Source organism: Pseudochaenichthys georgianus, chromosome 24 (genome assembly GCF_902827115.2).
Source record: "Pseudochaenichthys georgianus chromosome 24, fPseGeo1.2, whole genome shotgun sequence".
Taxonomy (NCBI): Eukaryota; Metazoa; Chordata; class Actinopteri; order Perciformes; family Channichthyidae; genus Pseudochaenichthys; species Pseudochaenichthys georgianus.
The window spans coordinates 14,042,239-14,058,400 of NC_047526.1; the positions used below are offsets into that span (position 1 = coordinate 14,042,239).

Genomic DNA, 16,162 nt, shown 5'->3' on the forward strand with positions numbered 1-16,162 from the left:
TCTCCTCTTCACAATTGCGCATTGTGCCCAGCGGACTGAGTTGTGTTTACCTGCACATATCAAAATCAATACTTGTGATGAAAACTGAGGACAGGAAAGCATATGTTGCCATTTGTATTCACTGAATTGAAGAGGTTCTGAGCTAAAGGTTTGTGAACACCTTCAGTTTTTTAGTGGTCAATCTTTTGTTGTGTTCAGGGGATGTTTATTCTTAAGGCTGAGATATGAGCCAACTGTGTTCACTGTGCTGAGCAGTGTTGACTCATCATCCATGACACTGTTAAAGCATTAGCATATTTCAGTGAACAGCTATCTGCATTAATGAAATGAGCTGGTCCTGCAGGACAGTGAGTAAAGCTGGCATTACAGGGGTGGGGCTAATGGGTATGTGGCAAAATATGAGCATGTTATCATATGAAAAACATCACCGTTACAACTAAAAGAAAAAAGCTGTGATCCGCTCGAATAAATCATTAAAACCAGCCCGATTTATCACTGAATATTGTTCCTAATGTGATACTAAGTCCATCTGAGACCTGTGTACACCTTCAGACAGCCTCCCAGTGAAGCACACGGTTTGAAAGCAGCGTGGAGAAGTCTTCATCTGTGTTAAACTGTTACCCGCCCAGTTAAACGGCGATCCGCCCAGGGAACTCTCATATTAACAGTGTGGATCATTGAGACAGCGTGGCGTCCAGAGTCTTATCCCGTTTTCCCACTTCCTCTGAGGGGACAGCACGGAGCATGAAGAAAGACCTGCACCAGCTTCATCCACGCTGGGCGTTGCTGTTATCACTGGTTCAGTGTCATTTAGTTTGACCAAATGTCTTTACATATACCTTTAATAGATTTTATTATTATCCACCTTTTTGTTTTATGTCCTTTTATTTAAAACATTCTTTGAGACTTCATCTTCTGGTTCAAATTTCAATAAATGTAATTTGTATAATCACTCTTTTGTCTTTATTCTACATGAAAATGTTAGAGATTCCATTCAAATCTGTTGATTATTCATATCTTCCTCAGGCTAGGAATAGTATTTCGAATTTTTTATGCTAAATATATATCATTTTCTCACAGGATATAGAATGAGACATCACCGTTTTTATCCATTGTGTATGAATGCTTCAGCTCTTCAGACCAACATAGTAAGATTTGAGCATGTTCCTAATTGTGTTGGTATGCAACAGGTCTGGTAAAAGCAAATCTGCCACTTTTAATTTGTTAAATTAAAGCAGTCTTTAATTGTTTGTCCTAAACATAGCAATATATGCTTTTGAAATGTAACATGTCTTTGAAAAAATAATAGTATACAGTTTGTATTGTGTATCACCTTTAGCTTTAAAATACATAGATGTGTTTTTTTAATCTATAAAATAAATACATAGACAGACACTTTATCAATTCCAAATTGGGAAATTATTTAACAGCAGCAGTGTGTTCAGGTATTAAAATATTTAAAGTTGGAATAAAGTATAAACTACACATCATAAGTATAATGCACAGCAATCCATAAGATAAGTCCGATAAGTTCATGAAAACTCCCCAGGAGACACCAACACAAACGTGGCCGAGTGGACTCCGGAGTTTGCTGCATGAGTTGCACTGTATGATCTGTGGTGTAGTGGGCTGTCACTCAAAAACGGAGTAGCCAATGGGGACCCCTGAAAGTCCCGCCCACCTGGGACGTTTGTGTCAGCATCGAAAAAAAAAATGAGGGAGCACAAACGAGAAGAGCTGCAGCGAGAGCAAAAGTCTGATCATTGAGAAAGAAGAAACAAGAACTGCAAACAAAGATATATGTTAAAACAAAGAAAAAATACTTATAGTTTACAGGATTACACAAATGATTTGTTTGCAACTTATAGTTTTATTTTTTTAATAAAATTTATTTTGCTTGACTCAGTTTTTTTTTCTCTTAAACTCTTAGTTTTGCTTTATCTTTATGAAACAAAACTAATCCCATAAAAATCGACCAATGGGTTCCAGAGATAGGATCCTGCGTAGTATAAATAATGCCAGCAGCTTTAAGCACAGCACAGCACAGCCAACAATCACGGCCCCTACACACGGCGGCGTGCGTTGTCGCTTGCCGGCGGGGAGGGCTGAAACTCGACCAACAACCATCACATGAATCTCCCGCCCCAGACACACAAGCACGCGGTTTTATTGGTAAAGTTGGACCGATATTGGGAGATTCTGATTTCACGGATCAATAACTCATGAACAAAACGTTATTCAGACACAAATGACGTCTCCTAAGTACCGTGGTAAGGTTGACAACGAACTACAATCACATTTTGATCAAAAAAAGCCAATACGCGCCATCCTCCGAGCTGGACACATTACATTGGTCTCTATCCGCAGCCGGAGAAGAAACGAGTGCTCAGGGACCGTCTGCAAAGTGCAACTCCGAAAAAAGAGAATACAATAATATTCAATCACTATTATACAGCTTATTACTAGGGATGCACGATATTGGTTTTTTGAAACCGATACCGATACCGATAACTTCCTGCTTCTCAAGACCGATAATAAAAAAATGTTTACGCCACTAATTATATTAACGGGATTAACGCATGTGTATTTTTTTTCCTTGGCCGCCCCGTAGTTTCAGAGCGCATCGAGTTTAAAATACCATCTACAAGCTGATGCTGAGAGCCACGCTCCTGCCACCCGCTTGTGGCAGACCACACTTCCACGCTCACCGGCAGGCACCGACTGGCCATCTGGAGGACCGGGAGGGTGTGTGTATGTGTGGCCCGAGCGAGCGAGAGAGAGACCTTACGTGCATTGTTGTTGTTAGCATCTGGTGCTAGCTAGCTACGCTAACGGATATAAGGAGCTGTTTAAATGAAAACAGAGGAGCGACATTTCGTCACAACTGCGCAGAGCACTTGACTTTATGCAGGTAGCAGACAGTGGGACATTGTACGAAAAGTCAGCACACTCAGCACGGATAGTGCGCAACATGATTGCAGCGTCCAGGCAGCTCCGGTTCGAGCATATGCCTTGAGTTGCACATAGCGCGCACACACACACACACACACACACACACACACACACACACACACACACACACACACACACACACACACACACACACACACACACACACACACACACACACACACACACACACACACACACACACACACACACACACACACACACACAGAGCAGAGCTTGAATGAAACACAGAGACCCAGAAGTAAGCTACTTGTACTCATACTTGCCAACCCTCCCGATTTCATTGCCCTCTCCCGGTTTCCTCCCGGGGTCATATTTCTCCCGATTTCTGACAAAATCAGATGTACTCAGGACTGTTTGCACTCAGATTTTAATACAGCTACACCATTGTTTGGTTTCCGTGGTAGCACGTCTCTTTAATAGCGCGCGCAACTGAAAGTCTGAGAGGGTGAGCCGATAGTCACAGAAAACAGAACAAGAATCGACAACTATACCCTCTGCTCACTCCTTTCCTGAAAAATACAGGTCCAGCCTGCTCCATCAAGGATGACGCTACAGGCTGCAAGACAGTGCATTTACAACTACAATAAGCATGTGTTGATGTTAATCTTAATACAGCTCCGGCGATCCACTAACACCCCCCCCCCCCCCCCCCCCCCCCCGCGGTGGTTTTGAAATGCTCCCGATTTCTGAGGTCTCAAGGTTGGCAAGTATGCTTGTACTCACGAGGCCTATGTGCAGAATCCCTCTCGCTTTCAGGTGGCTTTGATTGAGTGTCCACAAGTGGACGTTTAAGGACTAAAAAACGATACATTTTTCACTTTGCTGTTAGCAAATAATTTGGCGCTCTAGGCTAGCTAACAGGAAGTCACTCAAGTGTCACAGTAATTTAGTAATTTAGCCTATGGGTAGGTCAAAAATCTAATGGGTGCTGGCCATTGGCCTAATCATGTCACCTGTGTTGGCTTTATGTTGTTGGTCAAACATTTGTTTGTTTCACATTTGCATTGATGTAATCAATAATTTTTCTAATTGATTTAATAAAAATAATAATAATTTTCGGAAAAAAACAAACAAAACAAACAACAAATTTCTTGGGGGTGCTTAGGGGGTGCTTTGGCTATCCTGGGGGGTGCGTCAGCACCCTGGCGCCGCCCCTGTATATGGGTGAGACTGAGTCCCTTTTTGTGTCTGAGTGAAGGAATACATGCACTGAAGAAGAACACATTGCACTACAAGCAAGCAAGAAAAAAACATGCAAAGTGCCAAAAGAGGATGCCAACAGTTTTCAGTTGTAATGTTCCGAGCCGCGCTGAGCATACTACATTTGAGCTGTGCCGCTGCACATGTCAGCTCATCCTAATACAGAGAACGGTAGGAAGACGACAGCAGTCACAGATTGAGACACTGTAATATTTTGGAACAAAAATTAGTTACATGTTCCCATGGAAAACTGGACCGGATGTGCAGAAGGCTGAATGAATACAAATAATTGAATAATTCATCAGTCAGTTTGGCTAAAATCGGACTCAAGGTTAGACAGACTGTGCTTGTCTGTACATGTCTACTTCACTTTTTTCTTTAAATGTAGAGTACATTAGCCTCCTATCAAACATTTAAACTTGCATGAAATGTAGGGTGTTGATAATACAGAGGTATTACATAACTTCAGCTAGAGACTTTGGAAAGCCTCATAAAAAAGAGAAGATTTGTGATAGACCTCACGGCACAATATATTGAATATATCTGGAATCCAATATTGTATAACTGCCATAAACATAACTTAACATTCAGTGGCAGAATAAGAACACCAGCAGCATCAACACAGTGTAGGCTGAGCTGAACTTCTATCCAACTTAAAAAACAACACTCTTATTTACAAAGTATTGTTCCAGGGCTTTACAGAAGCAGAGTGCACGAATCCTGGTGATGCCGTGTTCACCCCCCTGTACCTGTCCTCAGGCACCTCACGACATTCAAAACAAACACGCTCAAATGAAATTTCTTCCAATGCTCTTTAAATGTGGTTAAATGATCACCTCCTGAATGAACTGTGACACTAATTCACTTAGTGCAAAATGTCGACATTGTGCTTGCATCAAATTTCACTCCAATCAGTCTCCATGCAGGTCTAATGAGTCCTGACATTAACAGAGCCCAAAGCCCTCCTCCGACGCTCCTGCAGCCCACTCTTCTCTTTATTAGAGGCTCTCCTCAGCTCCAGTCTTCAGAGCAGCCGGCGCATAGTCAGCGCAGCTCTCTCCTGAAGCTTCAAAGCGACGGGAGTTGCTGCTTTTTCACACATTTTCTTGGATCTCCATCATCTCGCCAAAATGAGACTTATTTATGTTGCTGTCTTGGTTGCGGCTTTGTTGACAGGTAGGTTATTATTTTCTTCTTCAGTGCTTTGAGTAAGTGTGCGTAGTTCAGGACCATGGACAGACACACATATTTTTCCTTTACTTCAGTGCATGCAATCCTTTTACAGGTTGACTAATTCTAACATTTTTCTAATGCAGAAAATCTAGCGCTTCCAGTGCGAAAAGAAGGGCAGAGAGAAGATGTGGTATGTTCTTTTTCAAAGGCAATTTGACTAAGTTCAAAACAGCAGCTAATCAGACAAGAAGGCATTGAAGAGCTTCCTATTTACTAGTTGTTGTTTTATTGCAGGTCACACGCTGTTTGGTTGAAGTCCTCTCCAAAGCTCTCACCAAACCGGACTCCAGGCTGGACCAGGAATGCAAAGGCATTCTCCAAGCAGGTTTGTAGCAGGAGCATATTTAATCATTAAATACCTTTGTTGATGCACGCTCTTTTAACTGTCAGTTGATTGAGACTTTGAATAGCTGGTAGATTTGAAAAAAGTATGTATTTTTAACCAACTTGTAACAGAAATAGAGTTAAAAGCATTGTTTAAAGCTTTAAGGCAAAGAAAAGAAAAGAGACATCATAAAACATTCGGGAGATCTTCAAATGCAAACCAAAATAACTACAAAGTAATTGATGAAATCTTCAATCACAAGACTAGATTCAACCTAAAGCTTATACTTAAAGAATCTTTATACACCTTTAAATGTATCTTCTTTTCTGTCTTAGGGGTTAAACATTCCCCACTGGACAAGAAAAGTGGAGAGGGGATAGTAACTCATGGAGAGCTGGCCATAGGTCAACCCGAGGAGCCTCAGGCAAAGGGAACCGATGTGAAAGACATCGAAGCTTTCTTGAAACGTGGTGAAGAGGAGGAAGAAGGTGGCGAGCGCAGCCAGGAATCATGGGGTCTTGACAAAAGAGCCTGGAGACCAGGAAGGTACCACCAGACACGACACAGACGTGATGAAGAACTCGCAGAGGAAGCCAGGGAAGAGCCCGATGAAGAGCGCAGCCAGGAATCCTGGGGTCTTGATAAGAGGGGCTGGAGGCCAGGAAGGTACAGCCAGAGGAGGCACAGACGTGATGAAGAACTCGCAGAGGAAGCCAGGGAAGAGCCCGATGAGGAACGCAGCCAGGAATCCTGGGGTCTTGATAAGAGGGGCTGGAGGCCAGGAAGGTACAGCCAGAGGAGGCACAGACGTGATGAAGAACTCGCAGAGGAAGCCAGGGAAGAGCCCGATGAAGAGCGCAGCCAGGAATCCTGGGGTCTTGATAAGAGGGGCTGGAGGCCAGGAAGGTACAGCCAGAGGAGGCACAAACGTGATGAAGAACTCGCAGAGGAAGCCAGGGAAGAGCCCGATGAAGAGCGCAGCCAGGAATCCTGGGGTCTTGATAAGAGGGGCTGGAGGCCAGGAAGGTACAGCCAGAGGAGGCACAGACGTGATGAAGAACTTGCAGAGGAAGCCAGGGAAGAGCCCGATGAAGAGCGCAGCCAGGAATCCTGGGGTCTTGATAAGAGGGGCTGGAGGCCAGGAAGGTACAGCCAGAGGAGGCACAAACGTGATGAAGAACTCGCAGAGGAAGCCAGGGAAGAGCCCGATGAAGAGCGCAGCCAGGAATCCTGGGGTCTTGATAAGAGGGGCTGGAGGCCAGGAAGGTACAACCAGAGGAGGCACAGACGTGATGAAGAACTTGCAGAGGAAGCCAGGGAAGAGCCCGATGAAGAGCGCAGCCAGGAATCCTGGGGTCTTGATAAGAGGGGCTGGAGGCCAGGAAGGTACAGCCAGAGGAGGCACAAACGTGATGAAGAACTCGCAGAGGAAGCCAGGGAAGAGCCCAATGAAGAGCGCAGCCAGGAATCCTGGGGTCTTGATAAGAGGGGCTGGAGGCCAGGAAGGTACAGCCAGAGGAGGCACAGACGTGATGAAGAACTCGCAGAGGAAGCCAGGGAAGAGCCCGATGAAGAGCGCAGCCAGGAATCCTGGGGTCTTGATAAGAGGGGCTGGAGGCCAGGAAGGTACAACCAGTGGAGGCTAGGAAGGTACAACCAGCAAGGTACAACCAGGAAGGTACAACCAGAAGAAGCGCGAGAAGAGCCTGAGGAAGAGCGCAGCCAGGAGTACTGGGAATTTGACACTGGAAGAGACAAGAGAGAGTGGCGGGACGGCAGGTTCCATCAGAAGAGACCCAAACGTGAAGAGGAGCTCTCGGATGGGGAACGCAGCCAGGAGTCCTGGGGCTTAGACAAAAGACAGGGAACAGAAGAGGAAGGAATAGAAAAGCGTATATGGAAACCGACACATAGATACCACCATAAGAAGAAGTACCATAAACGTGGCGGAGGATCAGAAGAAGAAGCGGGAGAGCAGATGGCTGCCTCTGAGGATTATGAGGAGGCGGGAAAGGACGGGGACGACGCAACAAGGTACTTCTATCTTTTGTCACATTGAAAAACTTCTACTCTTTATTTATGCTCGTATGTATTCTGAACCCTGGAGTGTTTCAACCAGTGAATCCCCCAAGGTTAATACGGTAGGATTTTAAACTAAAACCACCATGAAACGTCCCCAGTTGATTTGTTTCCCCTAAGACAACTTTCCCCATAGGTAAAAACCCTAATCATGAATAAAGGAATGAGATTGGAAAGCTTTTTGAGATTTCTGGCTCAAAAAGCAGGAACAAAAATATTGAGAAACCGTCCTAAATTCTGCAGACTTAGGATGAATATGCTAAGACATTTTACTCATTCATATCACCATGAAACTTCCCTAGTTCCCTACTAATATTAGGACAATCATTTATTTGGATTACACATTTTCTGATATGTTTTGTTAGAATATGTAAATGAGGCTTTATAATGTGAACTGTGAGTGTATGAGATATCTACAGATGTGAAGAGTACAACAATCACCTAAAGTTGTTTAGGGGATGTTTTCTTTCTATTATTCAGATAGAAGATATGTCATGGACGCAGAATAGCCTAACATTTCTTTCATAATTGACCATTGCATTGAAAATCAAGGTTTTTACCTTGGGTGCTTTGTCTCATTTGAATTGGATAAGCTCATTTATCAGTGTACACGCGCTGGCGGTACAACGGTCGGTGGAACAGCATCTAATTTGGGCTATTTTTCAGGTATCTGGCAGAGAAGCGCAATCCCTGGATTTACAGAGGTTTCTACCATCCTGCAGTAAACTCAAACAAGGTAGGTCAACCGTCTGAAACAGAAGTAGCAAATTGCTGTAGTTTAGAAACAGCGTGAACATGCAGATTGAGGACAATTGATCTTTAAATCAACTCTGTTTTCTCCTCCATTATGAAGTACATTGTCAATTAGGTTTTGATTAGAAAATCCTTATTTTGGCCTACATTTTGCAGTTTAGATATTATCTGATTCTACTTGTTTGTGTTCAGATGGACGAACTAGCCAAGTTGCTGGGCTATAAGATAGACCAGCTGGCCAACCAATCAAACCAAGAGGAGCCAAAGAAGAGCATGCACCAGAGAGCACTCACCCCGCGGGAGGTAGGAAGTGTTTCAAATTACCGCGAGAACAAATTATCTTTATGAATATTTATTTGCCGTCATGTTTACTTTGCTAAACTGCTAACTATACCACTTAACTCAAGTGAAAATACAATCTTATAATATTGTTATTTATGAAACTACGTAGAAGCCAGGATTCAGGTATTAAAATGCAAGCAAATCATAAATACTTAAATTCCAATAATCCACCCCGATAGATCTTTGAGAATATAACTATTTGTACATGAAAAACAAACTGTGATCGATCATTTAAAAAACACTGTGGGTTTTCCATAACACTCTACCCCCTATATATTTTGAGCTGACCCAGTGAAGCACATCAATTGCCTCCACTAATGTTTCACTGGGAGGAAAAAGCAGCAAATGCTTATTATGGAAATCTCTACTCTTCATGGAGATGTCAGGGTTTAGCCTTCAGAATCACAGAGCGTCAGTGATTATGCATCTGTGAGAGTGCACATCAAGAACTGCCCTCATGAGCATGTCACATAAAGAAGAGCAATGCATCCAGAATATTCATGGGGGGTGAGTCGTTTCTCCGCTATGCAATACTTAACTCTAAAAGCACTTCTTCACTGCACTTCTCTTCAACACTTTTGCACTCTCCACATCTAGCTTTTTATGACTGCTACAGTAATCCCACTAAGAACCTCATAATGATAGCCTCAGAGAGAAATTAAAGTGATAATATGTCCATTAAAAAGAGCTACAGCCTGTAGAGACCTCCTGCCTTTTGTGTCACTTTGAAGCAGGAAAGGAGGTGTAGTAATATCAGCACTACAGCATCACGACTCAGGATAGGGAGGGAATGCTCAGCCTAAATTGACTCATTATGCAGATACTTGAGCAGGCTTGGGTAAACAAACCCAACATATGATAACTTAACCCTGATTTATATTCTGTAAATGGTGGGGAAACTGTTCTATAATATGTCCATGTTGATGTTTTTCAGGAGAAGGAGCTGGACAACCTAGCAGCAATGGACACGGAGCTGCAGGAAATCGCTGCCAAGTTGCATGACAACAGCGCATAAACCAAGATGGAAGAGCTGCTAGCTTACTGTATGTTAGCTAATTTAGTGTTTAAAAGACAAAAACATCCATCAAATCTGGAGCCTTGTCAAAAGCATTTGATCAACTTGTTTATCATAGTATTTGTGATATTTTGATGTCTTGAAATGTACTGAAAATGATCCGCATGGGAATGGTTTTGATGTTTATATACATGTAATAAGAAAATATGAGATTCTAATATATCTGAGACAAATGACTCAAATTGTGTTCTAATGAGTTTGTTCAGTCTGCACTCAATAAAAGGAGTTATTCTGGGACCAAACAAATATCTCTCGAATCATTAAAAAAAAAAAAAAGTGTTCACACATCGGGCTCATTAGTAGTGCTTTTTTTATTCTGTGCAGATACAGTTGTATCCCACAGTGAAGCTGCATCATATAACAAATGGCACTTTCTGCAAAGATAACTAAATTAAAAAAACCAAGAGCTGCAAAACTTTAAAAATCAAAAACGTTATAAACTTGGTCTCGAGGTATCAGACATAATAAAAGATGATTTCAGCAGTTCCTTACATAACACATACTCTGACCTCGTACTGCCCGTAGCGGGCTCATAGTTTACTGCTCAGCATTACGCCTTCCTCTGCACGGATATGAATTCACAAGGAGAAAGTGCTCTGATGAACGCAGACCAGACACTCTGTCTTCCTTATTCCACATGAGTCAAATCAGTTCAGCAGAAAGAGAAGTCAATGCTGGGGGAGAATTCCCTACAGGCTGTTGGTCATTTGCCCTTTGTTTGTTTATCCTTCGGTCTCTGTCACTTTCTGTCTCTTTGCCGCTGGTTCCTCATCTCGCCGCGAGGCTGCAGGTTTGGAGCGCTCCGCCGCGACCGTTGTTCCTGAGAGGAGGTAGCCCCCACCCCCGCTCATCAGCAGCACAGGATGTGTCCTGTTAGGCAACACCTAGGGGCACAACACGTGTATATATACAGTCAGGAGACATTGATTCTATGTCTGAGGGAGGACATAGAGTATGCAAACAGTGTTTACATCCAGTTGCTGCATCGTACACAGACATAAAGAAGTGGGCCGTGAGAGCGAATGGAGTCTCTGCAATAATGGATCAGGAGGTGCTTATAGCAGATTATTGATGCAGCAAGGATGGACCAGCAGCAACACAGTTGAACAGAGAGGAGAGGAATTTCATTCTTTCTTTAGCATTCATTTAGGTACTTATTTATGGCTGAATCAAGTAGTGGATTGACAATTCTGATCATCTTTTTATTGACTAAAAGTCATGCAAACATGCAAAAGAGATTTTAGTATTAAACCTACAAAGATTGATAGTTATATAAAACCCCTTATAAAGTTTGTATGCAAAAAAATAGCCAAGGGCTGCCTGATACAAAACCAAGCATAGGACCACATTAACATTCATAAGGAGAAGTGTTTGTGTCCATAAGCCAAATGTAGGTCCAACATTCACCCTTTCTTTTATGTCAAGCTTTTTTATTTGAAAACAGCCGCCTATTTTATCTACAACTATTAGCTGAGCTAAGGTGAACTGCACAGTTGATTGAACCGTCGTCTCATCCATTGTCTATATTAAAATCTTGAGTAGACCAGCTTTAACAATATAGCTCAAACCCAACTCGGTGTAGACTTAGAGTTTAAAATGTACCTGATAATGTCTCAGCCAGTAGTCTGTGAGCTTCAGGTTGACCGTACCGCCTTGTTCCTTGAGTTTTGTGTAGCACTCAATAAGACACTGCAGAGATATGATCGAGAAGAGAAGAAGGAGAATTAAGAGCATTCAACAAACATACACAGGGGGATCACAGGTAATAATGGCAAGGACTTGATAGTAACTTGTTGGCAGTGACAGGAGGCAGTAATGTAATAAGGACGTTTCCCGCTGGAGCTCGAAGCAATACAAATCATGTGTGCAGCTAATGAGAGCTCTTTCTAAGATAACTAATTATCCTTCTTCAGGGGGGACATCAAACTTGTTTTTGTGGCTCCGGTAAATACCCCGAGCCATGATGATCTTACCTCTTTGTATTGGGAGTAGACCACAAAAGGCCTGGAGGGGGAGAGGAACTTGAGCAGGGCCATGAGGACTGGACACGGGTTAAATCGGCTCGCTATAATCAACCTGCACGTGGGGAACAAAACAGATGATCAGGCAAACCTGTCCAACATGAAATACACTGTAAACCGTCCACTGTGTTGTTGGAAATGTGGATGTAGGCAATTAGAATTTAGCTCTGCTGTGCTGCATGTGAAGGATGTCGATGCAATGCCTATTGTAGACATTCATTTCAGATGTTATGAGGCTGGATATGAGTCGGTGAAAGAGGCAGATTTATAGAATGCAAGAAAAGCTGTGGTATTGTTTATGGTATAGCTGCTATGATATAGAAAAAGGAAAGTCAATAGGCTAACCAGATCAATACTATCTCTGGCTCATATGTCCCTCACAACCTTTCATCCATCAACCATAAACAGCAATAAAGCAAGTCCTTCATTAATATATGACAGAGAACTGCTAAGCAATCACTTTGTGCTCCTTATGAGGGCACTGTGAGCTCGGAGGAAGACTTTTATGGAGATACTTATCAGCATTCATCACTTTTGAATCTCTGTAGATCCATATTAATTACTGTTGTTAACTACACAGCGCCATCTAGAAGTAATTAAGCAGAGGTGGGAGTGAAAGTGAAGTAGAAGAGTGGATCAGAAATATGAAAGCACGATAAATCTGAGACTGACCCGTCGGCATCCCTGCCTTCCAGCAGGGAAGCAGCGGCTGCCAGCTTCTTCCGCTTCTCCTCCTGCTTCACCTTCTTTTCCTGAGCCTAAAACAAAAAACACACACCATGACGTCAGGGCTCTCTCCTTCAGATCCAACATACAGGATTATTCTTTTTGGATAGGCGTGAGTGGGGTTAGAAAATAGTGGGCATACTTTGGCTTCTCTGCGTTTCTCCTCCTCTTCTTCTTTTTTGGGGACAAGGCTTTCATGGGCACCACTGTCTGTCTCCATGCTCTGTTCCTCTGGACTGCCCTTCTGTTCTGCCTCAGTCTTCACCTCGGCCTCAGTCTTCACCTCGGCCTCAGTCTTCACCTCTGCCTCAGTCTTCACCTCGGCCTCAGTCTTCACCTCGGCCTCAGTCTTCACCTCGGCCTCAGTCTTCACCTCGGCCTCAGTCTTCACCGCGGCCTCAGTCTTCACCTCTGCAGCCATGTCGGACTCCTTTAAATCTGCATCAGAGAAAAGTCACACAATCTTAGTCCGTGTGGAGTTTATCAGTAAAACATGAGGATAAAACTATGATGCAAAACGCAGCATTTGTGAACTTGTACCAGGGAAATATTTTGTTCTCTTTTGCATGGACTAGCAGTACTAGAGAATATATTTTTCAATAAATAACCGGTATATAAATAAATCTACCGGCGCTAGGATCTTTGGCAGTGGTGTCCAGAGTTCCTGCTATCAGAGCATTGAGATGGCAGATGGGAAACTCATGCAGCATATCGTGGAAATGTGCAGGGAAGCCAAAGCTCTCCACACCCGCACGAACGGGCCCACCTCCTGGGTACATTTGGATCACTGAGCCGAAGCCTGCATGAGGAGGAAAGAGTGGGTCATTATACAAAAAGGGGACGGAATGGAAAAAGCTCATAATTTCAATGCCACAGAAAATGTCTCAGGACTGACGTACCTCCCATTCTCTCCATGACGGATCCCAGCACGAGGCCAGCACAAGTTTCAAACACCAGGACTTTACTGTTGGCGTGGATGTTTGCCAGAGTCAACATCTGGGCCAGGGTGTCATAGCGCAGGTGGCTGCATCACAGGAAAACACACACATGATATATTCATCTGTCTCTGCTGTGAAAAACATTCACACATGCTGTTATTCCACATGCTGACTCACCAGATCTTCCCTGGTTCCCGGCCGTGGTACATCATGGCCAGGATGCGACAGGAAGGTTTAAGAATCGTCACAATATTTTCATACCTGGAAAAGCACAGGAGTGTGAACAACTGATACAACTAATGCAACCTAATTCATTTGAAAGTCTAAGGACAATTGTCGATGCATCATCAGTAGTGACTCACTTCTTCTTTTTCTTCTTGATGTACTTATCCTGGGCATATTCAGTCTTATCTTTGAATGTCGAGCTGTTGTCTATGAGCTGCTGAATGATTTCCTGTGGAGCACATACACATATTGTCTCTATTCTCTCGTCTGTTAAACTTCAACATTTTATCTCATAATTTAATAGATAATTTTCCCATGACAAGGCAAAAACACGAATGCATCGGCCCATCTCTAAATCATTTTCCTCTTCCCTGTTCCGCCTGTAGCACAAAGTCTTAAATCATCAACAGTGGGTCACAAATAATTAACTTTCTCTTTAATTAAAAAGGTTGAGTTATTGAGTTATTTCTTGAAATAGCTGAACACTGAACATAAATCAAACTTAATGGTGCAATTGTTGGGACTATTCTCTGGTGCGTATTAAAACACATTGTCTCTACAATGAACAGTGTACGGCTATTCCCTTAAATGTAATTACGGTGTTCATTTTCATCATAATAAAAGAACATGCCCTTATACCTAATCGTTTTTGTTCAATCAATTGATTTACAATACTTATACACATGCTCAATCTATGTTTTTTTCATGAAATTTGATGACAATAAAAAGTAAATTAAACTTTGAGGACACAATTTAAACAACTAAACAAACACCTGTCAGTATAGTCACACTTTTCCATGTATGTCTGTAATTGCGAGACTCTTTATGTACCTGTCCCTTCAGACCTTGCTCTTTGAGTGTCTCGATGTCATCCCTGGTCAGCTTCTGGGATTTTCCATCATCTTGAATGTTCCTGTTGTCTGTGCCTGCCCCCTTTGTATCTGAGGATGGACACATAAAAGGAGATCACTCAAATAGTATTTTACAAGTGCATGCATAAGACTAGGAATACAATATATTAATCACAAATAATGATGCCCTGAAGATATTAAAAGTGGCAGTTGTATGGCTCAATCATGGCAGTGAGTGCTGTTGTGTTTCCCAGCAGGTTACACACCGGTGGAGCTCTCTGGGTCCTTGGGCTTCCTTGGCTGCAGGATCCCTCCAGATGCCAGCTCAAATGTAGTGCTGTACAACTGCCCCACAGCATTATCCAAGAAGAACCACTGCTTCTCAAAAACCACCTTCCTGTGAGTAGATCAAACAGACAAAAACAAAACAACACAAATCAACAGAAGGACATCTTTGCAGCATCCATCACACAGATGTTGCTATATATCACTTCAGATCTGTCCTTTACCTAGCCCCAGCTTGTTGTTTTCATTACGATAAAATGACAAGAGCCATATATTTGGGGCTTATCTTTCCATTAATAACAGTTTTGTACTTACTTCTTCGTTTGAATTTGCACCGCTTTGAAGACATCTCCTCGTTTCAACACAACGTAGTCCCCCTCTTTAATTGTGTACAGAGAGTCATCGTCTACGTTGTCCCCCATAATAAAGCCGGTTAAACCAGCTCGTCACTCAGCTAAGAAGTAACCGTCACCTTCAGAGAATAATACGGAATAGCTCTGAAAAGGCACGGTTCAATAAGGCATTAAACTACCCTGAAGTAGAAGCAAAATACGGCAAATCACTATTTCCACGTGTAAGCTACCATTTCCCTAGCATTCCAGGACGACTAAACAATTGCAGATTGTTGAGCGTGCCATGCTTCATCATAGCACTCTGTGATTGGCTGGACAGGCGTCGCTGAGCTTGCTAGCCTGAAACATAGATTTCAGAATCATCGATCAACGTAAATGTATCATTCATTAGATATAATAGGAAGGGGGACAGTTGAGCCTTTGCCAACTTCCCAATCTTTTATACACATTTAACTTGTGGTTTAAGATGTATTGAGGTATATATTTTAAATTATGATAATTATTACAATAATGTATAATTAAGTGGACAGGTACAGTAGGTTGTCCATTAACAGTGAGTAGATGTGGTAAAATACACATCCATGGATTACTCCCAGTCTAGGTTTTAATTATTTGTGAAAATGGAACTCTGTTCTCACATATTAATTTTGTAATATAATATAATATAGTAATATCAAGGGATATCTCATATGTTCTTTATAAAGGCTTCTGTAAAGATGTGGAAATATATCAAAGAGTTGCAATTGTTGAAAATATGCAAATTATTGTACACCACTAAAGTGT

At 42.5% G+C, this 16,162-nt stretch overlaps 2 protein-coding genes across 2 annotated transcripts; one reads left to right on the forward strand and one right to left on the reverse strand.

Moving 5' to 3' along the window:
* The first annotated feature begins 5,216 nt into the window (after positions 1–5,216).
* On the forward strand, positions 5,217–10,207 carry chgb (chromogranin B). The gene is made up of 7 exons (XM_034076445.2): positions 5,217–5,349; positions 5,490–5,536; positions 5,641–5,731; positions 6,067–7,765; positions 8,477–8,546; positions 8,756–8,866; positions 9,840–10,207. The coding sequence occupies exons 1-7, from the start codon at positions 5,304–5,306 to the stop codon at positions 9,918–9,920; spliced, it is 2,145 nt and encodes a 714-aa protein (XP_033932336.1). The 5' UTR covers positions 5,217–5,303; the 3' UTR covers positions 9,921–10,207.
* A 65-nt stretch (positions 10,208–10,272) lies between these two features.
* Positions 10,273–15,651, reverse strand: trmt6 (tRNA methyltransferase 6 non-catalytic subunit). Its single transcript, XM_034075997.2, has 12 exons — positions 15,342–15,651; positions 15,008–15,138; positions 14,722–14,831; positions 14,028–14,119; positions 13,843–13,926; positions 13,627–13,751; positions 13,356–13,526; positions 12,870–13,165; positions 12,674–12,759; positions 11,954–12,056; positions 11,583–11,669; positions 10,273–10,864 (listed from the first exon to the last, which is right to left on the reverse strand). Exons 1-12 carry the CDS (start codon positions 15,446–15,448, stop codon positions 10,703–10,705), a joined length of 1,554 nt encoding a protein of 517 aa, XP_033931888.1. The 5' UTR covers positions 15,449–15,651; the 3' UTR covers positions 10,273–10,702.
* Positions 15,652–16,162: the final 511 nt, after the last annotated feature.

Bases quoted from the DNA above. Each gene is read 5' to 3' on its own strand.
- chgb (XM_034076445.2), top strand. From the start codon at position 5,304: ATGAGACTTATTTATGTTGCTGTCTTGGTTGCGGCTTTGTTGACAG. The intron at 8,547-8,755 runs GTAGGTCAACCG...GTTTGTGTTCAG, and splicing joins CTGCAGTAAACTCAAACAAG to ATGGACGAACTAGCCAAGTT. The intron at 8,867-9,839 runs GTAGGAAGTGTT...GATGTTTTTCAG, and splicing joins GAGCACTCACCCCGCGGGAG to GAGAAGGAGCTGGACAACCT.
- trmt6 (XM_034075997.2), bottom strand. From the start codon at position 15,448: ATGGGGGACAACGTAGACGATGACTCTCTGTACACAATTAAAGAGGGG. The intron at 11,670-11,953 runs GTAAGATCATCA...ATATCTCTGCAG, and splicing joins TCTACTCCCAATACAAAGAG to TGTCTTATTGAGTGCTACAC. The intron at 10,865-11,582 runs GTACATTTTAAA...TTGTGCCCCTAG, and splicing joins ACTGGCTGAGACATTATCAG to GTGTTGCCTAACAGGACACA.